Source organism: Parasteatoda tepidariorum, chromosome 9 (assembly GCF_982258835.1).
Source record: "Parasteatoda tepidariorum strain Cologne lab strain chromosome 9, Ptep-v5.0, whole genome shotgun sequence".
NCBI classification, from domain to species: Eukaryota; Metazoa; Arthropoda; class Arachnida; order Araneae; family Theridiidae; genus Parasteatoda; species Parasteatoda tepidariorum.
Genome location: NC_141763.1, coordinates 10,729,978 through 10,756,508, shown reverse-complemented (window position 1 = coordinate 10,756,508; position 26,531 = coordinate 10,729,978). Strand labels below are relative to the sequence as shown.

At 30.1% G+C, this 26,531-nt stretch overlaps 1 protein-coding gene across 10 annotated transcripts; it reads left to right on the top strand.

The window, feature by feature from the left end:
* Positions 1–11: 11 nt before the first annotated feature.
* LOC107455015 (uncharacterized) lies at positions 12–26,531 on the top strand. 10 transcript variants are annotated; one of them, XM_043043410.3, is made up of 10 exons: positions 12–136; positions 1,056–1,117; positions 1,473–1,554; positions 11,780–11,962; positions 13,112–13,207; positions 13,770–13,859; positions 14,908–15,003; positions 15,603–15,698; positions 18,627–18,767; positions 24,463–26,531. In XM_043043410.3, exons 2-10 carry the CDS (start codon positions 1,067–1,069, stop codon positions 25,680–25,682), a joined length of 2,055 nt encoding a protein of 684 aa, XP_042899344.2. In that variant the 5' UTR covers positions 12–136; positions 1,056–1,066; the 3' UTR covers positions 25,683–26,531. The 10 variants fall into 10 exon arrangements, with proteins under 10 accessions (XP_042899344.2, XP_071043173.2, XP_071043172.2 ...); XM_043043404.3 differs by having other exon boundaries at positions 32–136; positions 1,027–1,117; XM_043043411.3 differs by having other exon boundaries at positions 63–174; positions 1,027–1,117.

The following is a 26,531-nucleotide window of genomic DNA, read 5'->3' as shown; positions in this document are numbered from 1 at the left end:
ACCGTAAAAGTAAGAAGTTCACTACATAATAATTTTTACAATGCAAGCTAAAGGCATGTTTCAAGTCTTCAAACTTTATACAAATATTAATATTTTCATGAAAATCGAAATTGTTTCATTGAAGTGTATTTATCAGGTAATGTATTATCTAATTGCTCCATAAGTTTTAAGATGGTAAATTTTTTTAGTTGTTGTATAAGAAAGCTTAAAATTTATTTGTTTCTTGGAAACCATGTAATTTTTTCAGAAGTCATATGCATATTTTTTGTATATTCAAAACCAATGTGCTCTAAAAATCTTATGCTATTTTGTTTTTAAAATGTATTTGTATTGCAATAGATTAAACTTGCCCGTAGAATAATGTAACTAATCGAATCTATTAATCGTGCATATTATTTTTCCAGCTAACTGGAAAATTCGTTATAATTAAATCTCCGCTTTTGTTTTTCCCTTTTCTATGGAAATGTAAATTTTCTGTTTGTTTTGTTCAGCGAACGTATAAAGAATTATGGGGGATGTGGATAATTGCTTCCTACATACTCTTTTCTCTCTCAAATTTCAAGTATTTTTTCAATTATTTATAAAGCGTTTTTTGCGCAAAATATATTTGGATTACAATTTTCAGTTTTTTACCAAACTCTTCCCTGTGAATTGAATCAATATAGTTTTATAAAGATTGAAACATTTTTTTAAAAAAAATCCGTGATTTTCATTTACACTTCGCCAAAATTAGGAGATGTCGAAAGGGTTGACACTAGTTACAAGAGTTGATGTAAAGTGTGCAGAAAACTTTTTTTACATTTTGTATTTGCAAAAAGTATTTCATTTTATTTAAGACTGCTCGGCAGTTTCTTCAGGCTGTCTTCTTACTCCAAAGCTGTAGTATAACTATTGGTCATAGTTAAGTGCAAATGATATTAATTCAGAAAAATTTGACAGTGATTAATGCAGATATTTAAAATAAGTAATCAAGGATAATAATTATGGTATGAGAATTAAATATATAAATTTTGAATTTTATTTAAGGGATGATCTTGCAATTGACAATTTTACAGGATTAAATGACATGACATCAAGATCAGTGAGAAAGATATCCAAATATTCTATGCCTTCAAAGGTAAGTCTATAAATAATTATTTTTTAAAATTTTTTGCACAACAGCTCACTTTGTGTCAAAAGTACCGCTGATAGACTTGGCATATTTCTATTTTTGTTTTTAACATGTTGAAAACTATGTGTTTTTTATGCTACACACATCTAACAAATAGTACAAATAAGCATAATGAACAGTTTTTTCTACCGTTTTAATGTAATAATTTCATTGCTCAGTCTGAAATAAACCCTATTTATTTGTATTATCTTTTTTTATTTTTTTGACTGAAAATTTTGTTTCCACTTCACATCATGTATTTGTGAACGAATCCTAACTAGTTAAGGCAGGTTATATTTATTTATGCATCTTCAACTTTTAGGACCGTTCTACTTGTGCGGATTGCTTGGTGGAGTTTAAAAGCAAAGCTGCCTTAGATGCTCACACATGTGTCTTGAAATATGGTTAGCCACATTTATTATTTTTTACATTCTATTTCTTTTATTAATTGATTTACTATTATTTTTGATAATTGACTTCTAATAATTTTGTACTTGCAGTGCCCGCACAATGGACTTCAAATTATTGGCCAGTTATTTAGCCAAATATCAAAAGTATTAGCCAAATTTCAAAATTCTTAACCAAGTGAAACAATATTTTGTAAACAATAACAGAATTTTGTGATCCAAAATATGTCTGTGGGTGTGTGTGTCCTTTACAGACTCCTAAACCATCCGACCGAAAGCTGTGAAATTTAACATACAAATAGTGTAGGGTCAACCTACTTTAACAACAAAGTATCCATAGGTCAAGTAAATCAATAGTCCATAACAATAACAGTTTTTATTGTAAACAAAATAACAATAGTGAAATCAGTTAATTTTATGATTCCGAGTGAATCATTATGTACCAAAATATGGTTACCATTAACCATAAGCAATTATCAAAATATGGTTACAACTAATCATAAAATAGTTATCGAAGCATGTTAAATTACAAAAAACAATAAGCACGAGAGCTTCGAACAAAAAGTTAATACATCTGAACTGCCCCTACTATAGTCCATTCCACCTTAAGTTGGCACTGGAGAGAAAGGTAGGTAGACCGGATTACATGGAAACTGGGTTACTCTTTAAGTCAGTACGGGGATGAGGTAGCAACAAAGGGAGAGAAAGTGGCCAGTATTGGCGTTAAAGAAAGCAAAACGCCGATTTTTTTTTTAAAAAAACCAAGAATCGTACTAAAATTTTGTACAGAATACGGAAAAGAGCACGATTTTTTAGAGCATTTCTCATAATTATTATTTTAAGATACTAGTTGTAAGCTGATTTCTTAATTAGTATTTAAAAAGCAGATTTTCTTATTATGATTTTTTAACTAAACGAAACTAATTTTAAACAGAAAAAAAAATATATATTTAAAAATATTCTTTTTTGTTGAAATCTAAGTTAAAGAAAAAGAAATGCATAGATGCGCAAAAGTACTTTGCTTTAAATATTTATTTTTATATTCTTATTCTTATTTTTTGTAGATTAATGTACATTAATTTATCCCACATTGGTGATTTGTTGGGGAAGGAAAAGTCAACATAGGCTGGAAATTATTGATCATGAAAAAGATCATACTTATGTTTTATAATACTTACTGTTTTTTTTTCTTATTATAATTTTTTAATTAAACGAAACTAATTTTAAACAAAAAAATATATATTTAAAAAGATTATATTTTGCTGAAATCTAAGTAAAAAAAAACGAAATGCATAGATGCGCATAAATACTTCGTTTTAAATATTTATTTTTATATGCTTATTTTTTGTAGATTAATGTACATTAATTTATCCCTCATTGGTGTTTTGTTGGGGAAGAAAAAGTCAACATAGGCAGGAAATCATTGATCATGAAAAATATCATACCTATGTTTTTTTTTAATATTTACTGTTCTTTTTTTTTATAAATAAAAAATTTAAAAAAAATTTTCAGAAAAGTTTTTTTTTTACTATAAAATTTTTTTTATCTGAAATATATTTGCTTCTAAGAGACAAAAGAACTTACCTGAAAAAAATAATTAGTATTATCCATATGGGGGGCGTACTGTTTGTCCCCCCCCATGTTTTCAGCTGCCATATCCCACCCTCTTAGACTCAACAGGAACTCTTTGAATAACATGATAACCACCTATCCTGGTGGTTATCATGTTATTCATTTAATATTTTAACAGTTGACAGTTCCTTCTGCAAACTCTATTTGGGGTAGCCCTGAATTGAATTCAATCCACAATTTCTCATCAGGCGAAATTCTACTTGGATGGGTGGGCGCATTTCTTCAAAAGAAAATACATATTTTGAAATATCAGAACTTTCCTTTACTTTTCAGGATCTTTACAGGTGAAAGGAGGCTTAAGAGAAAAACCCGTATAATTTGTTATTTAAGTACAGTAGAATTAGTTAGCCTCGAAATATTTTGTCAGATACTGAAATATCTTAATATTTTCTACATAAGGGAAAGGATTTCTCAGCTTTTTGGGCTTTGTATTTCAAAAATAATTATTAAAATTTTGATTGGTTTAAATTAACCTTTCGATGTTTAAAAAAAATTAATGATTCAAATTTTGCGTCTTTTTTTAAATTATTTCAATTCCTATACATTTCATTAGTTTATAAGTAACGGATTAACACTTCTATTATGGAAATTGTATTTCAGATAATATTTAAAAGTCCCTTTAATTGAACAAACTAAAAATCTTAAATTTTTACATTATTTAAGTTCCTATGAAAAGCGAATTGTTTTTCAGAACTAAACATGGCGCAAAAGACGCAAAATTTGAATCTTTACAGAGATCGATCAAAGCGAAAACAATTTTTTCTTTTGTCGTAAAAAAATAATAATAAAATCACATGTTGAATTAGCTACATAGCAAATATGCTCAACTGCCATCAGTTTAATAATATTCACCTGTCTATTGGGGTGTGTGTTTTTTTTTTCATTTATTCTGAGGGGAAAAAACTTTTCATTAAATATTGTACAGATGAGGTTAATATTTAGAAAATTAAATAATCAAATACAAAAAAAAAAAAAACGAAATAAGAACTGCACAAGCGATACGACACTTAAGCAAAGCCAAGGCAAATGGAAAAGCTGACTGACCAGTGTAGAAACATAGCCAATGAGCCAATTCCTTGTCCTCGAAAACTAATTCAGCGCCAAACTAAAACACCTCCTTTTTCTTTGTATATTCGCTTTACTGAGAAGGTATTTATAAGTTAAATACATTTAAACATGAAAAACTTCTAATGAATGTTTCAAGATATACTTTTCTTACTATGCAACATTTATTTATATTTGTACGCGCATTTAAGCTGCAATTAATTCCAAAATAGCGAAGAACTACTTTTCAAAGGCGGAGTATTACATTTCCTACCTTTCTCTCCAGTGCCAACTTAAGGTGGAATGGACTATAGCGAAACTCGACAACGGCACTAACATAGTTCAAAGCATGAGGAAGGTCACTGTTGACATTAGAACATTCTATGACACACCGTTCGAGCGGAATAGGCGAAAAACGAAATGGATTTTTCTGATTGGTTAAGCATTGGCCTTTGTTTTAAATTTAACGATTCAATTTTAAAGATAACATCAGTGATAATTGCTGGCTTATAGCTCTATTTGATCAAAAAATAGTTTCTTGCACATATATGTATGTGCATATATGTGTATTTTATCTTATATTCTCTATGTCATATAAATTCAATAAACATTACCTGATAGTTCCCGTGGTCTGCGTCACCAAATTTATACTTTGTCTTATACCATGCTCTTCTATTTCATTTGTATTATCTTTTAAGCATGTTTCTAAAAGATTACTTATTTATAACCAACTGTGAATAGAAAAAAAAATATTTATGTATTCAAAGGCAATTGTCAATTTTTAAGCAAAAACTGAAGAAAACTATTTCTATATTAATTAAGGTAAGTGCTACTTACCCCGTTCTCCAGGACTGCCACATTTTGGAGGGTAATAAATATCAATTGCTCAGTCATAAAAGACTCTAACATGTTTATAGACAATCACTTTAATAACGAAATATAACAAACAAAAGAAGATAAACAATTAAACATCTAATTATCGTACGGAGCTAAACATGCTTGTTCTCAGATCGAGATATTAACATCAACTGGTGGCGCTGTGGGCGCACCAAAACAACATGCGCAGAAGACAGTTATAGTGGGAATTCTCGACAATCTCCCACCTTTGGATTCGAAGAAATATTTTCGAATCAAAACAGAATTCTTAGTCTATATGGTCCATCTGAAAAAAACTAAACAAATAAAATTATTAGCAAAATAGTTACACTTCCAGCGGAAAAAGTCTTTGTATAGGTCTTAATAGTTTCCCAGATTGGGTCTTAAGTTCCACTAAACGGATTCTCCCATCCTTTCCTGGATAAGTCCTTTCAACTTTGGCCAATGGCCAGAGTATTCTCTTATGGTTGGAATCTCCGATTAGCACAAGATCTCCTTCTTTGATAGACGACTCCCTTTTAATTTTAGAATTATCTTTAAGCAAACCTAGATATTCAATTCTGAATCGGTTTCGCAGATCTTGACGCAATTTTAACCGATAAGAATATCTTTTGTTCAATTTTTTTTTAATCAATTAGGTCAAGTTCAGGAACACCAATTTCTTTAATTTCCTGTAGAAACATGGATGGCGTGAGCGCTGACAAATCTTCGGGATCTTCTGAAAGATACGTTATAGGACGGGAATTAATTAAACTTTCCGCGTCGCATAATACTGTAGCTAACTCTTCTTCATTCAAACAAGCTCGTCCTAGAACCTTTCTCAGGATGCCTTTCAAAACTCCTATTAATCTTTCGAAGAAGCCTCCCCACCAAGGGGCAGAGGGAGGATTAAATTTCCATGAAATTCGTTTCCTTGAAGCAAAGTCTTCAATTTCGTTCCAATTAATGTTCTTCAAAAGATTTGCCGTTCCCACAAGATTTGTCCCATTGTCAGAGTATACAGTGGATGGGTGTCCTCTGCGAGCAATAAATCGGCGAAGGGCCAAGATGAAACAATCTGTTGACAGGGACGATACTACTTCGAGGTGCACCGCTCGGTAGATGGCACAAGTGAAGAGTACCACCCAGCATTTTCTATCTCCTTTTAAAAGCAGAGGTCCGCACAGGTCGACACCTATAATTTCAAAAATAGCTGCGTCTCTGACTCGATCTTCTGGGAGTGGAATGCTTACGGCTTCCAATGGTTTAACCGAGAATCTTTTGCACTTGACGCAATTTCTTACGGCGCTTCGAATTGTCTTTCTGGTTTTAATAATCCAAAACGACTCTCTGAAGTGAGACATCAAAGTTTGAACACCGGCATGTTTCAGTTCAATATGTTTGTCCATTATTAATTTTTCCACCAAATCATGCTTGCTAGGCAATAATATAGGGAATCTAAAAGTTTCTAAGTCTTTTCTCGATGTTATTCTTGTCTCAACTCGTAAGAGACCATCGCTGTCTTTCACAGTTCGAAAATTTATCTTTCCATTAAAAGATTCTCTTTGAATTTCTTTCAAAACGAACTTCTCAGATGCTTCGATCTCTTCTACCTCCAATTTTCCCTTCTTTCTATCACTATGATTTCTTAGAGTATTTTTATAAAATCGGATGACGTAAGCCATGATTCTCACAATTTTATTGAAGGAAGACACATTTTGGAAGATTTCAAAGGTATCAGTTGTTAAATTTGTGGCTGAGGATATAGTTCGTTTTCTTTCTGAAAGAACTACTTCAATATCCGGAGAAAGTTCACTAGCTGGCCAATTCTCGAATGGCAGTTTTAACCATTGGGGGCCCTCCCACCAATGGGATTTCAATAAATCTTTAGAATTACATCCCCGTGAGGGCAAATCTGCGGGAATATACTTTCCTTGAATATGTCGCCAAGCCTCCGGATCCGTAAGTTTTCGAATTTCATTGACTCTGTTAGCAACAAAAGTGGCCCAGTTATCTTGCTTTTTAATCCAGTATAAAGCGTTCATTGAGTCAGTGTAGAAAAAGGTTTGCACATTCTTCATATTCAAATCATCTCTTACAGTGTAAGCGAGCCTGGCTCCAATGGTACACGCGAGAATTTCTAATCTAGGAATTGTTATCGATTTTAGGGGTGCTACCTTGGATTTAGCCTGTAAGAGTTGACAGTTAACTATTCCCCCTTTAACATTTCTAATAAAAATTGAAGCCGCTTAAGCCGATTTGCTCGCGTCTACGAAGACATGCAGAGTAGAATTTTCATCTAGATCAGGTGTTTTTCTAGGGATTTCTATTTCTTTCAGATATTTTAATTCATTAGCCCACTTTAGAAATTTATTCCTCAGATTATCCGGAAGTCCTGTATCCCAATTAATTTTCTCCTTCCAACATTCCTGCAAGATTAATTTAGGAACTAGTGTGACAGGACTTGTAAACCCAATAGGGTCAAAAATTCGGCTTAACATAGATAATACATTTCGTTTACTCGGAATGGGTTCATTTTCCTCATTTATCTCACAAGATAAAGTATCACTATATAAATTCCATTTAAGGCCCAATACTGAAACGATTTCTTTATAGTTATCTCCAGACAAGTTCAAAATTGAGGTTATCTCATCACTATCTGGCCGATTATGTTTCCAATCCCTTAGGTCAAATTGTGCTGATGCCATTAATTCTTTAGACACCGTAATGAAAGAATTTAACTCTTCAATAGTGTTCACACTTGCAACACAATTGTCTACATACATAGAATCTTTAAGTTTTAAAGCTATGTCTCTCTTGGTTTCATCTACATTCTCTAAATGATAATTTATAGTCGCGGCGAGTAAAAATGGGCTTGCATTTACGCCGAAAACTACACGGCAATGTGAATAAAAAATAAGTTTCCCTGGATCACCTCCCTCCCACCATAGGAACCGCAGAAATTTCTTATCTGAGGGAGCAACGTTTATTTGTTGGAAAGCTCGACGAATGTCCGATATTACCCCAAATTTCCCCTGACGAAATCTGTTAATGAGTTTGGGGATCAGTTCTAAATTATTCGGCCCTTTCTCAACGCAATCGTTCAGCGACACAGAATTTCTTTCCTTAGCAGACGCATCAAAAACCGGTCGGATTTTAGTTGTGGAGTTCTCTTTAAATACTGGTCTATGCGGTAAATAATGACCTTTATCTTTTGTCAGTTCCTCTGAATCAACGGGTTCAATAATTTTTTCGGCTACCCAATCTCTGAAGACGTTTTCATATTCATGTAAACAGTTTCGTTTTTGTAACGCCTTTACGCAAGACTTTAACCGCTTTTCGGCAAGGTTTCGATTGCCCGGTAATTCAGGATGAACCTCCAACCATGGGAGTGACACTTCATACCTACCTTCTCCATCCCTTCTTAACGACCGAACAAAATGATCTTTCGCGGCTTCCTCAATTTCTGATCTCGTTTGAGAAATATTCGGTTCCGCAATTCCCAGAGAATCAAGTGACCATAAGTCACAAATATTTAAGTCAGTAACATGAAGTGATAAAAGCACTTCATTCGTTATAGGACTTTCTCCAGTTCTTCCCATTAAGGTCCAACCGAAATGCGTATTCATCGCGACAAGGCCATTCGTTATATTTTTAATTTCTCCAGTAAATAAATCTCCAGCATAATCCGCACCTATTAATCCGTGAATTTCATTAGCATTCCTATCAAATAAACATAAAGTTTCATTCACGGTTACGTCGCTAGGATAAATTCCGTGCCCTTTTAATTCCTTCATAATTTCCCTATTGTCCAATTTTGGAATCGGGGTACAAATTGTCTTTTGTTCCAGTACATTTAATGTATAAGTAAAACTATTGTCCACATTACTTAAATTAATCGTGTAATTTTTATGTGATTCTTTTTTCTTTAACCCCGCGAACAATCCATGCACAACTGTTTCCTGCCCAAGACTCTTTCATTTTAACTTACGCGCTGCAAATTCCGATATATAACTACAAGAAGATCCAGTATCAATAATCACCCTAATCAAATGTTTTTGTTTACCTCCCGAAACACTTACAATGAGAGTTTGCAACATTATTTTTTCTCTACTTGAAGAGTTACTTAAAGCACAGTCCGTATCAGGTTTCATTTGGGAAAGATCAGAATTATTCCCCTTCCCCCCTGTTTCTATCGAATTTATTTTTCTTTTCCCCATACACATTATACTAACGTGTCTGCCTGAACATATCTCACATTTAACGATAGCCTTACAAGTAGAGGAAAGGTGTATTTTTTTTATTTTATCATTTAAGCATCGGAAACAAGAGCCAGACCGCTTACAAATGTCTATTTTTTCTTCCAAACTCAAATTATTATTCGTGCAAGAAGCCGAGTAATGTTTATGAGATTTACAAAATAGACAAGTCTCTTTCTCATTCTTCCGATCTTCAAAACACTCATTAATTAATGCAGAAGCCGATGGCTGGCGCCTACACTCCTTCTCAGTAATGTGATGATTCATTCTAACATGTGTTTTGATTTCCGAAACAGAAGTATTCATATTTAAGAAAGTCATTTCTCTGGCTTTTAATTGAGATGATAAAAAATCGATTAGCTCATCAATTTCAGAAACAAGAGGATTTTTCGTTCTTTTGTTGAATTCTAGTAGTAGATCACGGGGCAACAATTTGGTTAAAATGGGAACTAGAATGTTCGAATAGCTATCTTTTTTAACAGATAAACTTTCTAAGCTTCTGATATTCTTTTGCATGTGATTAAAAATGTTCCTGAAGTTTTTTACGTCATTAGAGTTTTTTAATGGGCATGTATGGAGTAGGTTTTCAATGTGTACATTAATCAAAATATTTGTATCGCCAAATTGTTGCTTTAATAAATCAATAGCGTGATCATAATGTTCCGCGGTTAATTCTAAACCATCAATCACATTAAACGCAGGACCTCCTAAAAATGATCTCAAATAAATGAATTTATCAAGTTTACTGAGGTTCTTATTCTCATTAATTGACAAATTGAAACAATTCCAAAAATTTAACCATTCAGAAATTTCTCCGTAGTACTTAGGAATAGTTAATTTAGGTAACTTAATGCGTTCCCTTTCAATGGTTTGAATGTCACTCTGATTGGGACTATTTAGAGAAATATTAGCTTCTTGAAAGGAATTATTTAAATCAAGTTCTTTGTTTAAATTCTTAATAAATCTTAATGTTCTAAATTTTGTTTTAGTTATTTTTTCTTTGTACTCTTCTATACAGTTAAATTCCTCTTCCATATCCTCGATTTTGATTAAGCTCTCAATCTGAGAATCAATAGTTTTTAATTCCTCGCTTTTTTCACCAAAAAGTTCAAGTGATTCTTCGAGATCTTCCACACTTATGTCCGGTTTTAGAATGTCAGTTTCGATTTTAGTAATCATCTTTGTCACCGAAGCTCTTACAAAGCCGCGTTTCCGTTTCAATTTATTCAATTCTTCTTCAGACATTCTGTTATAAGTGTGAGTCAATTTATAGTTATTCTTAATTGCTAATCTTAATTTCTTTACATTGGTGTTTAATGTCTTATTTCAAACATGCAACATTTCGTTATCAGGTAAAAGTCAATAAATGTCAATAATAGTTTATTACCGTTTAATGGCAGTCCCTGTTCGGGCGCCAAATGTCAATTTTTAAGCAAAAACTGAAGAAAACTATTTCTATATTAATTAAGGTAAGTGCTACTTACCCCGTTCTCCAGGACTGCCACATTTTGGAGGGTAATAAATATCAATTGCTCAGTCATAAAAGACTCTAACATGTTTATAGACAATCACTTTAATAACGAAATATAACAAACAAAAGAAGATAAACAATTAAACATCTAATTATCGTACGGAGCTAAACATGCTTGTTCTCAGATCGAGATATTAACATCAACTGTGGGCGCACCAAAACAACATGCGCAGAAGACAGTTATAGTGGGAATTCTCGACAGCAATGTTAATGGGGAAGTGGTGCTAATTCGTTTAGGAGAAACATTAAAAATCGAAGCCAATGGGACTTAATTTTGCCTAAGATGCTTAATTAAGATAATATATGCATACTGAAATAAAAGAAATTAGCTAGGTACTAGAAAGCAAAAGTAATGGAGTAAAGGTATTAATTTGAATGGAGGACGATGATGCTTAATTAATGTTGGTAATATGTATTAGTTGAAATAAAAAAATAATTTCTGAACTAAAAAGCACAAATAAAAGATACTTATTCTCATTTGGGTAACAGTAAAAAATCTGCATATTATTATCGACACTAATGCTCAATTAATATTGATAATGTGTATTAACTGAAATAAAATAAAAAAAGCTATGTTCTAAAAAGCAAGAGCTCATGGAGGAAAGATTCTCAGTACTGATTTATTAATTCTTTTCTTATTTTTATGCTTTTTCACCCCGTGTGAATAACGGGTATTCAGTTAGTTATCCCTAAAAATAATGTGTATAAGCTTGGACAGCTTCTTACATTATTGGAAGTTGAAATTGCATTTTAAAGATTAAGAGACATAATAGAGAGTTATTTTGGATAGCATTTCATGTTTCATCTGTTCATTGTAACAAGTTATTTTTAATTTATTAATTTTAGACCAATTTGAAAAATATAATTTGTATTGAATTATCTTTAATAACATTTTTTTAAGACCCTGCTTTGGAAGTGGAAATTGATGCAAGAAGTGATGATGACATTAAAGCCGTAGATGTCATCCTAACTGACTCGAATAAAGCTGCTTACAAGTGTCTGAAGTGCCAAAAAGTTTTTAAGACTCTTAGAGGTTGTAATGTACACATAAGTCATTGCCAGCTTGCAGCAAATTCAATCTCAGGTTAAATTTTTAATATATTTTAAAAATTTATTTTCATTGATATTCTTGACTCTGTGATCTAGGGATGCACTACCCAACCTGTGGCCCGCCAACTGTTGATTTGCATACCCCAGTAGCTTCTGAACGCAATAAAATAAATTATTTTATTGTGATTTTTATTTAATATCTATCTATATATATATATATATTAAAAGCACATGGAAAAAAGTAGCAATAACTGCCTTTAAACGAGAAATCAAAAAATCATTTAGATTTACAATGAAATCGGCATACATAAAGCGCATCAGAAAGTTATCAATTCAATGTAAGAGTAGTAAAGATATCAATACAGGATTTTTACTTGAATGTAAATACTAATAGTGGATTTTAAATTGCGTGAATATGAATCACGCTGTGTAATTTTAAATCGTGTGAATGTTATTTTGCATCGTGTTTGCATAGGTAGGAAAAGGGTAAAAACTAATTTTTTTTTCCTCGGGAATTCAAAAAAGATTAACTTTCCTTTAAACTGTGAATTTTTTTATTTTACTATTATTAAATTGAACAACGGAAAAAAATTCATCATTGATACCAAAAGCTAGTATGCTTGAAGGTCTATTGCAATACTGCGGTAAATGAGAGGTTGTGTTATCATTATTTTTTCTTTCTTTAATGCTAAAAAAAATTCCGCTATGGGGACAAATTTTCCGTGAACTGCATTCGTGTATATTATACATATCTGATAGACTTAATCTAATAATAAAATGATGTTTGAACTGTAAAAAAGCATACACTACTTTCAGGGATTGAACATCTGATTTCATGCCTTCAAATTGTAAAAGACACTGGTGAACATCATAATATACTTGTTTTGTAAATGAAAATTGTTGACTTTGATATATTATTCAATTGTTATTTGTATGTGTTTTCTATAAAGGCATGATACATCTACTACTGATGTTTTCGGTAATTAATTTTTTGCACTAATCGATAGTCCTACGTTGTAAATATGCTACAATCCGAATTTTTAAAAATTGTGCTGCATAGTTTTTGATATAGGCGGCTCACAAATGCTAACCTTAATTGTTGACACCCTATATATATTCATTTAAAGGAAAACGAAAGAAATTATTGAGCTAAATGTAATTGTAATCATATTGTGTACTTTAGATACAGAAGGCAGTCCACAAAAGTTGAAAAAACCTGCTAAAAGTACAGTTCGTAAGGTTCAACGCAAATTGAAATGCTTAGACCCATCTACTTCTGGTAACTAAATTTTAATTTTTAGATACTTTTAAAATGTGTAAATAATTTAAGGTTGAATCCAAGTTTGGCAAGTCTTTTAACTCATTGTCATTATCCACAGTTTAAATCCTTATCCATAGTTTTTGCTACTTACACTGTTCAAAACTCTGTCAACTCTTCAAAATTCTTTTGTCCATGAAAGCAGATAATTTCAAATTTCCTGCAACAAGACTTGATTATTGTAAATGTTCTGCAGGTATCAAAAATAAACAGACAAATTATAATAAACAGTTAAATTATTGCTGCAAATTTTTAATGACAAAGTAGTTTTGTTTTGATGCTATGTTCAATTGTTATTTTTATGTGTTTCCTGTAAAGGTTTGATACATCTATTTGCACTAATTAATACTCCTATAATATAATCATGCTACAGTCTAATTTTTTTCAAATTCTGCTGCATATTTTTTGATACTGGTGTCTCACAAATGTTGACCTTATTGTTGACACTCTAATATTTATTCCTTTAGATGAAAAAAAATATATTTAGCTAAATTTATTGTGTAATTATATTCCTTTTATGTAGAAGACAGTCCACAAAAGTTGACAACATTTATTAAAGGAACAGTTCGTAAGGCTCAACGCAAAATGAAAAACTTACACCCATCTACTTCTGGTAACTTCATTTTAATTATTAATTTAATGCTTTTAATTAAACTTAATTTAAACCACTATTTTTTATACTTATACTGTTCAAAACCAATTTGTCAACTATTCAAAATTCTTTTGTTCATAATTTTGAAGCTTCTTTTAAGCAGTACTAAAAGATTGAGAACTATACTTTAAGCTATAATAAGAACATTTACAATTTATAAATTATAGCCTGGAAGCAACTATTTATTTCCTGCAACAAGTTTTGATTATTGCATATGTTCTGCAGGTCTTAAAAATAAACAGACAAATTATAAAGCAGTTACATTATGGCTGTTCTTTTTTAATGACAAAGCGGTTTTGTTTTAACTGCAAGAATAACTTTTTTAAAAAATTAAAAAATTTATGTAGAAATAATTTATTTTTAAATTTTGTAAAATAAAAGTTTTTAATATGAGAATATTTTATTCATAAAATGCAAAACTTGGCAAAAAAAATTTTTTGATACATTTTCTTAGCTCAATTTTATGTAAATATATTTTTTATGCAAGTTATATTACTTATGCATATCATAATTATATTGTTAAAGCCTCAATGAAAATGATAAAATGTAAAATATGTCTTACTTAACTCTCAGAGAATGTTTAATCTTTTCAGAAATTTTATTTTTAATTACTGTTTTTTCAATTTATATTTGCTCTTTGGGAAAGTAGATATTTTTTATGATTAAAATTAATATTTATGAAAATTTATTAAGTTACTTTAAAGTGAAATTTTTATTTGTTTTTCAACACGCCTAATTTTTGAAAAAAATCCTATTTTCTTAAAATTTTGGCTGCTGTCCCTACAATTGTTATTTGTATGTGTTTTCTATAAAGGTTTCATACATCTATTTGCACTAATTAATAGTCCTTCAATGTAATTATGCTACAATCCAATTTTTTAAAAATACTGCTGCATAGTTTTTTATGCAAATGGCTCCCAAGTGCTAACCTTAATTGTTGACACTCTATATTTATCCTTTAGATAAAAAAAAAAATATTTATTTAAATTTATTCTTTTGTATACTTCAGATGTAGAAGATAGTCCACAAAAGTTGTCAACACCTATTAAAGGTCCAGTTCGTAAGGCTCAACGCAAAATGAAATACTTACACCCATCTACTTCTGGTAACTAAATTTTAATTTAAAAATATTTAATTGATTTTAGGTTTAATCCAAGTTTGGAAAGGCTTTTAATTCAATGTTAATACACACAGTTTAGACCATGATTTTTACTACTGATTCTGTTCAAAACCCTTTTGTGAACTGCTTAAAATTCTTTCGTCCATAATGTAGAAGCTTCTTTTTAAGCAAATACTACAAGGTTGAGAAATAAGCTTTAAGCTTCAATAAGAGTGTTTACAATTTATTAATTATAGCCTGGAAGTAAATGTTTATTTCCTGTAACAAAACTTGATTATTGCAAATATTGTGCAGGTATTGTCAAATATAAACAGACAAATTATAAACAGTTAAATTATGGCTGCTGTTTTTAAAAGGACAAAGTAGTTTTGTTTTGTGAATTAAATTTAATGTTTTATTCAATTGTTATTTGTCTGTGTTTTCTATAAAAGTTTGATATATCTATTTGTTCTATTTAATAGTCCTATAATGTAATTATGTTACAATCAAATTTTTTAAAAATTCTGCATGATTTTTTATACAAGCCACTCACAAGTGCTAGCCTTAATTGTTGACACTCCATATTTATTCCTTTTTCTGTATAGATGCAGAAGACAGTACACAAAAGTTGCCAACACCTATCAAAAGTTCAGTTCGTAAAGTTCAACGCAAAATGAAATGCTTGGACCCATCTACTTCTGGTAACTAAATTTTAAGTCTTAGATACTTTTAAAATATTAAAATGATTTTAGGTTGAATCCAAGTTTGCCAAGGCTTTTAACTCAATGACAATGTCCACAGTTTAAACCATTGTTTTTAATTACTTGCTGTTCAAAATCCTTTTGTCCACTATTCAACTTTCTTTTGTAAGCAGCATTTAAGCAATACTAAAAGATTGAGAAATTTCCTCCTGAAAAGACTTGATAATTGCAAATGCTCTCTGGGTATCATCAAAATCATTCTCAATTAAAAAACTTTTAAGTGAGAAATTAATCAACTCTTGTAAATAGTTTCAAACCTTTTGTCGCTATCTAATTCTCTCCAAATTTATTAAAAATTTGAATTTTTATTTCATAAAATATTTAGTTAGTTTTTTTTTAAAAAATTTTTTTTAAAAGTTGAACTCTGAAATAAACATGTTCAAGCAAAATCACAATTTAACAAGACGCATCATGAACCTAAAATCCCCCGACGTCACTTAAAATGGATAATATATGTAGCGACGAGTTCGGGAATTGAATGACAAAAGCAGCTCTCTTTGCCCGGTGGAGAAACCAACAGCTGTCTGTCTAATTCCCAATGCCTGAAAGCCAAACATAAGCGTGGGAAAAGCGCAATTGCCTATAGCAGACAAAGAAATTCTTAAATCAGTTGCTGCCTGGTTGATTACTGGGTTGAATAGAGGAATTTTTACCATTTTTGGTTTTTCTTTTTTAATTTCATAAACAAAATTTGATGAAACGAATCATTTCATTTTTTGCTCGGCTAAAATTCCACTATATTTTTTATTCAATAATAAAGTAGAAATTGAGTTAGGCTATATTAAATCATTTTTTAGCGCTCCAGATAACCGGAAATTCCGACATCTGGAGTGGCAATGATCCGCATTTATTCCGTATAATCAGTTTTCTATTGTATTATTAAATGTGGATTTATGCTTTTAAAATGTATGAATCAACAATTGAATTAAAAATACAGTCGAATCACGATTTTATGTTTTTCATGGGACTAGTGTTACAAAACTCACAAAACAGGGTATCGTAAAATCTTCTGTTTGCAAACCATTTCTGTTTCTTCATTTGACAAATCAAAGCCTGTCCTGACTGTATATGAAATAAACAAGGTAAATGCATTCGATTTTTCTAAAATCTTAATGCTTATGCCAATAATTGCCAAAAATAAAAAAATCCTGAAAATAACTGAAATTTTTATAGATGTAACAAACCAATTATTGTATTCAATGAATAGTTAATTATTAATTCTAATTATTTTTTTTTAATTTTGGTGCACTGTCTCTGTTGATTGTGAAAATTGAATAGATTATGTAAATAATGTGTATTGTTTCTTTTATATATACAGAAATACATGAAAGTCAAATAAACTATGTGGTTCTTTAACTTCTATAACCCAGTTGGTTGTTTCAATATGCTTATGCATCATTTCTTAAAAACAAAAGAAAAGAAATTTTTTGCAGACCAAGTGCAAACCATACGAAACTAATTAAAATAAATTTTAAAAAAATATCTGGTACCCCTTTAACAGCGTATTATATATCTAGAAAGATAATCTATACTCGTTAAAATTGTTAGACACTTAAAATATACAGTCGGAATTTTTAGACAATTTTTTACTGCAACATAATTAATTTTTTATTTGGAATTAATTGAACTCCTATTTAAATGTTTCTTGTTTTAAAACTTAACGCACAGCAATCGAACCAGCAGGTTATTACTTACTAATTGTAATAAATCTAAATAAAACTATTGAATGATAGTTTTTTGTTGAATCAAAATTAAGTTTTTGAAAATAATTAGACCAAGAAAAAAAAATACAAGTAGTGTAAAAGTTAATTAAGAAATTATATTGTTTAAAAAGACAATTGATAACTTAAGTTCTGTTCTTTCTTTACTTTGATAAGAGTATTGCATTGTGTTTTAATCTTGTGTAAGCATATATTATAAATATTTGAAGAGCTTAGTATTCCTTTTAGTTAATAATTATAACTTTACACTTCATGATTTATTTTAACAGATTTTTTTATAACTTTGGATCGTGCATTAATTATTAAGAACAAAACTTTTTTTATCATCTGCTATGTTTATTTATTTCTTTGCCTAAAAAAAATTCTGATTCACCAGAGCTGTGGTATCATTTGCACTCTCATTGATGCTTATCTTTCCCATAATTAATTTTTAATCTATGCTAATATTTTGGGGTTTAATTGTTTATTGCATTTTTATTTTAAAAAATGTTCTTGAGTTAATTTAATATCAATTATGCACAGATTATTTATTTATTTTTATTCCAACAACTTCATACCAATTTTTTTTTTTTTTAAATTGCTCAATGTTTTTAAAAAAATTTTAAAATAGCTTTTTTGCAAAAAATTTGCTCAATTAATTCTCTTTCTTATTTCCCTTTCTGTTTACAATTCTGACAATTTATCATCTTATTTTTTTTAAATAAAAATAATTTATTAATACTTCCTTTGAGTTACAATTTTAATTGACATTTTTATTAAATATAAATTTTTTTTGAAAAAAGAATCTAGAATTTTTTGTAAATCTGAGAGGAAAAATCAGGGAAAAAAATTTCTTCCTTTTGAGTCTGAACCACGATATTAAGAGTTATGCTAGTTTTCTAAATTGTGCTATTCTTTTAGAATCTTGTTTATTGTCTGTACAGAGTTGACCTTGATCATCTTTCTAAACTGATCGCTATTGTATTGCTCAGTAAATGGTCAAGTTACAAAGGTGACTGTATATCAAGAATATTTATAACCTTGTTTTTGTTAACCCTCGGTTAACTATCTATAAGTTGACCCCCAATTTAAACACGATTGGTTAACAAATGCAGTGTACAAAAAGTTTCTTTGAACAAGAATATAATATTTTATTCTTATTATTTAGATTCTGACCAAAAATGTCCTCCTGCTGATAGATCCAGGTTTTTCAAAAGAAAAGACAAACAATATGTTTGTTCCAGATGTCCCCAAATGTGCACGTCTATGAATGAGTATAGAAAACATGTGAAAAGTCATAAAACTGGTTGTGAGTATTGTTATTTTCATATACAGAGTTTCCAAAAAGTACCGTATATTCCGGCGCATAACGCGCACCTGTAATTTCTAATTACTTTTCTTGAATTTTAAGATATACTCTTCGTATAACGCGTACAAAAATTTAGATTTTTAAGAGAAAAACTTTTCCCAAATGTAATTCTCCAAAAGGTATTTTTGTTCATGTCCACGAAAAAGGCTGGATGGATGAAAATGGTGTTAAATTGTGAGTAAAAAATGTCTGGCAAATCCGTCCTGGTTGCGTAAGAAAACCAGAAAGCCTTTTAGTGTGGGGCATGTTTAGGTCCCACCTTACAGATAATACAAAAAAATTGTTGAAGGAATGTAAAACCCATATGGCAGTTATTCCGGGCGGTGAGACACCATTAGTTCAGCCATTGGACGTCTGCTTAAACAAACCATTTAAAGCCAATTTTAAAAAAAACAGTGGAACACTTGGATGTTGGAGGGCGAGAAAACCTTTACGAAAGGAGGACAACAGTTTGGAAACAGTGTGCGAATGGATATTAAAAGCATGGGATGAAATTAAGCCTGAGATGTTTAGAAAATCATTCAAAAAATGCAGCATTTCAAATAATCTGGACGGATGACTGTTTATTTATGGAGGAGGGTAACACAGATGATGAAGACGAAACAGATTGTGATGACGTGCCTGAAGAAATAACGGAATACGAATATAATGAACCATTTATGTAATAACGAAAATCAATAAAGTATATAGGTAAAGGTATGTTATTTCTTTAAAATAAAAGTATTTTTCTATATTTAAATTTTTTTTAATCTATAACTTTTATATTCGGTGTATACCGCGCACCCGTAAATTCCAATGTTATTTTTTGTATTAAAAGTGCGCGTTATACGCCGGAATATACGGTATGTAAACATGGTGTGTAGCATTTTTAAAAAGTACTAAAAGGTGCTTATTTTTGTTTTTTTAAAATCCCTTAAAGGTGCATTTTTCATAGGATGTTTCTAAAATCGGCTTGATTTTCGCTGCATATTATGTAAAAGCGTGGTTTTCACATTATTCTATTCAACGTTTTCACAATTAATTTAACCACAATTGTCCTGTTACAAATATTATTTAGGAGGGACTACTGAGCTGTTTTCGGTGAGATTCCTGCACTCTCATGTGCAACTATGCTGCCTTTTGCAGGATATTCTAAATTTCAGGCTTCATTTTCTGCCCTCTGAAATCAAACTGGAAAATCTCTCGATCTTTTTATGGTCGCTAACATAGTCAGGAAAAGAGTTCTTTGTCAGAAACTACTTATTTTATCATCATCATATAAAGTCTTTGAAAGTTATTTTGCATTTTGTTAATGTATGTGGTGCTTAGAAATATTTTTTGAGTGCTTAAAAAGTACTTTACTTTTTGGTTGAGAGATTTGGCTAGGTACCCTGGTAAACCTTCAAAGATTTTTAGAAATGTGCATAGGATTAAAAATTAATGTGGCTGTTCCCCTTCATGTAAGCAATTCTTGTAACTAGTGTCAACCTTTTCATTGCTGCATAAATTTGATAAAATTTGTCCAAGAATCACTGAATTTTTTTTTTTTTTTTTTTAATCTTTTAATTTTTATAAAACTTTATTATCATTATTAATGTGATAGCATACATTTCTTTCATTTTGAATATATAAAACTAGCTATTGACTTACTTTGTTTTACCTTATACTTGGCTTTCTTTGTAGATCTAAAAGTAACCACTCAGAGTGCAATGTAAACTTAATTTTAATTAATTGCATTTTTTAATTTATAATTATCTTAATTTTGATTTATCTTTTATTCCCTTTTACCCCCTGAACTATATTTATAAAAAAATATAATGCTTTTTTTTTCAACATAAATTTTATTTCTCAACATGATTGTGAAGTTGCAAATTGCACATTGTTTGGGAATGATTTATTATGCAGCAGCAACTGATGTTGCTGATTTCCCCCCCCCCCTAAGCCAGTTTTGGCACATCTTTATAGGCACCAGTCTTATCACATGCTGAAAACAGAATAAAATATTGTAACTCTAAATTCAAAGTTCACTTGCCTTTCGATAATTTTTTAACATAGAACACACATTTCAAAAATAACTTCAGACCTATAACAAATGGTAACCCATAAGCGATTAATTCGTTATGAGTCTGCACTGATGCGAAAGTTCATTTGTGTTTCTGTCAATTTTAAGCAGCAGTGTAGGATATCCAAAGCAATGACACTTAACCTTAGAAATGTATATCGGGCATTGACACTTAAATTTAAAACACATCAGTATCTATTATATTAAAATGTAATCAATTTTACTGACATTTTTTAATTCAAAATTTCTGTTCATGAATAAAATATATTCCAAATCTATATTGAATCATTACCTCTAAGCAATAATTTTGAAATGCATCAGCACACATTTTCGGCAAATTTATCATAGCCAACACTTATTTTAAAAACAAGAAAATGAAAAATACTGTAGATCAATATTAAATCATTTCCATTTCCTAGGCAAGTATTTTGTAATATATCTGCACAAATGTTTAGTAAGTCTAACATTACAAACAATTTTTATAACCCATAAAAAGAAATACTGCAAATCGATGTTTAATCATAGGTTACAGTTTAGTTACCATTCAGCATAAAATTAACAAAAAACATAAAACCCCAGAAAATAAATATGTAAAAACTCACCTAAAAGTTAAAGAGTATTCCATTCTTATAATTTTTTTCAAAAATCTTTTGATTGGCAACATTACCATTAATATCACAAACTATGAAAAAAACTACTCACTAACCCTATCCCCATCTTTTGATTGGCAACATTACCATTAATATCACAAACTATGAAAAAAACTACTCACTAACCCTATCCCCATAATCGCCAAAATACACTGAAAAAAAACTTGATTGTAATAAAAACAAACATTAAAAACGTAATTAAAAACTAACAATTCTGTTCAGAACAGAAAAAATAATTAAAATCGATCATGGTTCTCAAAAGAAAATAGAATAAAAACTAATAGGAACCCTATTAATTGCCAAGTTATAATAAAAATGTCAATTTTTTTTTTTAAGTTGGAATGAAACTAAAACAAAAATCGTTCTTAATTTTGAAAAGAAAAATGTAACGCTAAAAATCTCAGTTTAACTTTTTTACATTGTCGTATTTTTAGAAAGGGACAATAAAGGAATAAAGTTTATTAAAAACGCTGTATCATAATAAAAATTCTGATAAAATCAAAAAGTTAATAAAAAAGAAGTGGAACAGAAAAAAAACTGTTCTTAATTATTAAAACATAACTTAAGCCTTGAAAACCACAGATTTCTATATTACCGTTCAGGAAAAAAATTACAGTGAAAGAATAAAATTTATCATAAATGTTCCGCTAAAATGCTATGCAATAATTTTTTTTTTTAATGACGGGCACTTGGAACTATTGTCCATTGGCCTCAGAAAACTACTAACTCTCTTTCCGTTACCCAGTGGGCACCTGTGGCAAAGCCATGGCTGTGGAGCAGCATCGTCCACGCCGCACTACCCCAACCTGATTATAGGGCAGGTCACCTTCACATAATCACACACAAAGGAGAAAAGACATGGAACACAGATAGAGAGAAAGAAACATCCATGCCTTGCCCGTGATTCGAACCCAGGACCTTTCTGATGCAAGGACAGTTCCCTGCCCCCTACACAGGCCGGTCGGCGCTATGCAATAATAAGAAACAGCAAAATGCAAAAAGAGTAATAATGTAATGTAATGTAATGTAATTTGATAATGTAATTTGAAAAATATCAACAGTAAAAAATATGTGATTCAGTATAAAGTAATCTAGTTTTATCCACTTTTCCATTTGTCTTCCCGGACTTAAATTTGCAAGCTCTGTTAAAATTTTAGAACTTTAATGTGTGTAAAAACTATTTCTAATAATGTATACATAGCTGCCAACTCTACTGGATTTATCAGTAGTGTTCTAGGTTTTGTCAGTTTCTCCTATTATACTGTTTTAATAAAAATTCAGTTTTTACACAATAATTTGCTTTATTTAAATAAGTATTATTTATGCTTAACTAATCGGGTCATTAATATTGTAATCGGTTTAAAGCATTTCCTTTCCTTTAGTTCAAAACTCCCTTTTTAAATTAATTAAAACCTTTTAACTAGTAGTAATAAATTACTTATATATTGCTATTTAAAATTATGAACTTAGTAGAAAACATTTCTAATTCAAGGTTATTTAATGTTAATCAAAATACAAGATATTGCAGACCAGTTATAGTTATTAATGTAATAAAAGTTTTGTATTTTAATGACAATAAAAATCTTATACAATTCCCCTATACGTAAAATATTTAGCATATTGTGCAACTGGTGTCATCTAATATTATTATTTCGTAAAATCTACTGGATTTTTTTTTGTATTTGGCAGCTATGTGTATAGTTAAAAAAAAACATTTTTTATTATTTTATTTAATATTTTTTTCAAAATTCCAAAATAAATAAATAAATACTTTGAACATTTGGTTGAACAATCAGAGGTCTGAATATTCAGAAAAAAGGCTGAATGCAGAGTAGGAGCTGAATATTCATTACAACTGTAAAAAAAACATAATGCATTATTTCTGTTTTTTAAATATTTATTCTTTCTTCACTTGTTAACAAAAATGTTTAATTACTTCTTCTTCCTATTACAAATTTGTAACTCTTATTTTTTATCAGTATGATCATTACTACTCAAAAACACTTTTTATGGCTTTTTTTTTTTTTTTTTTAAATATAATTTCACCTTTGCATATTTTTTATGGGTTTTATAGTACATTTAACTGGCTATTTAAGTATCATTATATAGGTTCTATTTTCTTTTCTTTCTTTTTTTTTTTTTTTTTTTCTTTGATACCTAGTTGAACTTGCATTTTATTAATAGAGATAAAACTTATTTTTGGTAAAATCTAATATTGCTTCTTTCGACTAAACTGTTTTATAACTCATTTTTAAACAAAGAGCTATGTACTTTTTATAATGAAAAAGTAATTTGTTCACAAATATTTCATCATCAATTTGCGTTTTTTTTTTTTTTTTTTTTTCAGTGTATCATCATTATTTAGAATTATGTCATTTTTTATGAGCAATTATGTTAGTAAACTTATTCTATCAGATATTACTCTTTAAATTTATTTAAATAAATTTCCATTCATGAAATAAAATTTTTTGTTTAAAAATTTTTTTATTTATTTATTTTTTAGTTGCTTTTTCTTGTTGTACTTTTTTTAACTTAAAGTTTTGATTAGATTGTTATTACCATTGTGCAAAAATTTTACCATTGCAGAAAATACTATAAAATACAAAAAATTATGTTTTCATGAATAAAATTATAATTCAATTAAATCTGCTGTGTATAGTTGCATAGCTTCTAAGGATTCCTATTTGTTAAACTGCAATTTTTAAGAGGTTTTAGGTTTTTTTTTTTTTTTTTGCTGCTTTTCTTTTGATTGTAAAAAATAGTAATAATACTTAATTGTTCTGGTTAATAATTTGTTTATTTCTGTTTACAAAGTACAAATGAGTACAACATTTCCAAAAATATGTGTAATATTTAAATGCATTTTTTGTTTGAATCACTACAACAACAAAAAATTGTTTCATGAAAGTCCTTTTTTATTAACAAAATGTTTTCATCTTTACAGCATTAACTTCTGCATTAATTCAGGATTTCTCTTCTACAAATGTCGCATTGACCACTACAAAAACCAAAGTCGTAGCTGAAAATATAATTTCTAATGGGCATGAATGTCCAAATTGCCAACAAAAGTTTCGGAAAATCGGAAGCTATCGGCGGCACCTTCGCAGTCACCTAAATATTCATTCCTACAAATGCAAGCACTGCCTGATCAGCTTTCTGTCAAAACCTCAGCTTGTAGCACACGTTCAACAGATACATCGAGGGGAAAAGATCTATACGTGTTCCGTCGAAGATTGCAACAAAAAGTTCTTCCACAGTATTGGTTTCAGAAAACATAAATCTGAACATATGAGCACGCCACCTTATCAGTGCTTCAGATGCGATGCCGTGTTTCCTACAGTAGCTAAGCAAATCATACACATCACCAACCACACACTGGCTTGCTCGTTCTGCCGGAAGCCTTTCAGTAATGATGAAGAACTGTGGTTGCATACGACTGCCGAGCACGAAGAAGACAAGGAATATGTCGACTTCTTGAGTGAAACTTCAGACTGTGACGATAGTGACTCTAATGACGAATCTAACGCAAACTTTAATGAAGTAGACGTCGAATCCGATGCCGATTCTTTCACGAGTGTTGAATCGGATCCAGAAGAGACCCGTTCTAAAAGGGTTTCTATTTGTTCCCCAAATAGGGGCCAAACGAAAGGTCATGTGTGTTTTATTTGTGAACGGAGATTTCCTAAGCAAAAATCGCTAGACCTTCACATGAAATCTCATAAAATACACTCCTGCATGGCCTGTCCCAAATTTTTTGCTGATCCTTCGGAGCTGAAGGCACATCAACAAGAACACCTTAAGAACAACAATTTTTTTTATTCCAAAGCATTTAACGATTTGCAGTTGTCCGTCCAGCAACCGCCTTCTTCTGTTCTCACAGTCGTTCCCGTCGGTACTCAGAGTGCCTCCAACAGCTCGGGTTTCTCATCCCAAACTTCTACTGATTTCATTACGTGGTACTCTGGATTTAAAGAAACCTCCAAGTTCTTAAAGTATCCCATTGGTTTTGAGCTTTACCAAAGCATTAATCAAATCATTGCTGATTTGGCGTCCACGCTCTACAACCGTGCTAGTGTTCCACCAGAGTTGAGGAACAGTTACATTAAAATTTATAATGAGCTGACTGGTATTATTGCAAAAAATGCTGAACATTTATTGGCTTAGCCTTCAAATACAATAATTTGCATTACTAGATGTATCTATTTCTTCATTATGTCATCTGGCGAAATGTAAAATGTTGGTTATTGTGTATTTTTTTACATTTATTTCTATGCATCAATTGTTGTCTTTATCCTATTGTACTTTCTCAATTTTGTTAATAAGTGTGAAAGTTAATGTGAAAACTTAAAAAAAATTTCCAATTGAGTATTCATACTTTTTTTTTTTTTATGTTTGTGTAGTGTATATGTGATTTGTTAATTTAGTATTTAAAAAAAATTATATTATAGCAGTTTATATAATTATAAATTAGGTTTTGCTGTCCTTATTTAAGTTAAATATTGAAGGATAATAGAAGAAGAAATTTTTTAAGCTTATTTTTCTTTTTGATTATTGCTTCTCATGTTTACAAAAATATTAAATTTTCATGTGTTGAAATTTTTTATATTAATTAGTTTGGAAATTAATAGTATTATTAAAACTAGACTGCAATTGAAATTTTTTTTCTTTAATATTTGATGTTTCATATTTTTTTTAAAGTCTCTTCTATTTCTTTCACTCGGGTTGGAAGAAACTAAATCTTTTCCGTCTGGTATGGTTTTTATCATAATTTTTTGTTGCTTTGAAAGAAATTTGACATCCCTGGTAAGTACACAAATATTATTGTACTTATTAGTGCTCAGAAGCATTGCTGATTTCTTCTTGTTGAGCGCAATATTTCTAACAAAAATTTTTCAATATGCAAAGTGTTTCATTTGCTTTGGAATTTTCTGCCTATTATTCAAAATCATTTGTATTTCAGCATATGATGTAATGTAGACTGACGTGCACATTTTTCTGATAAGAAAAGGGGGG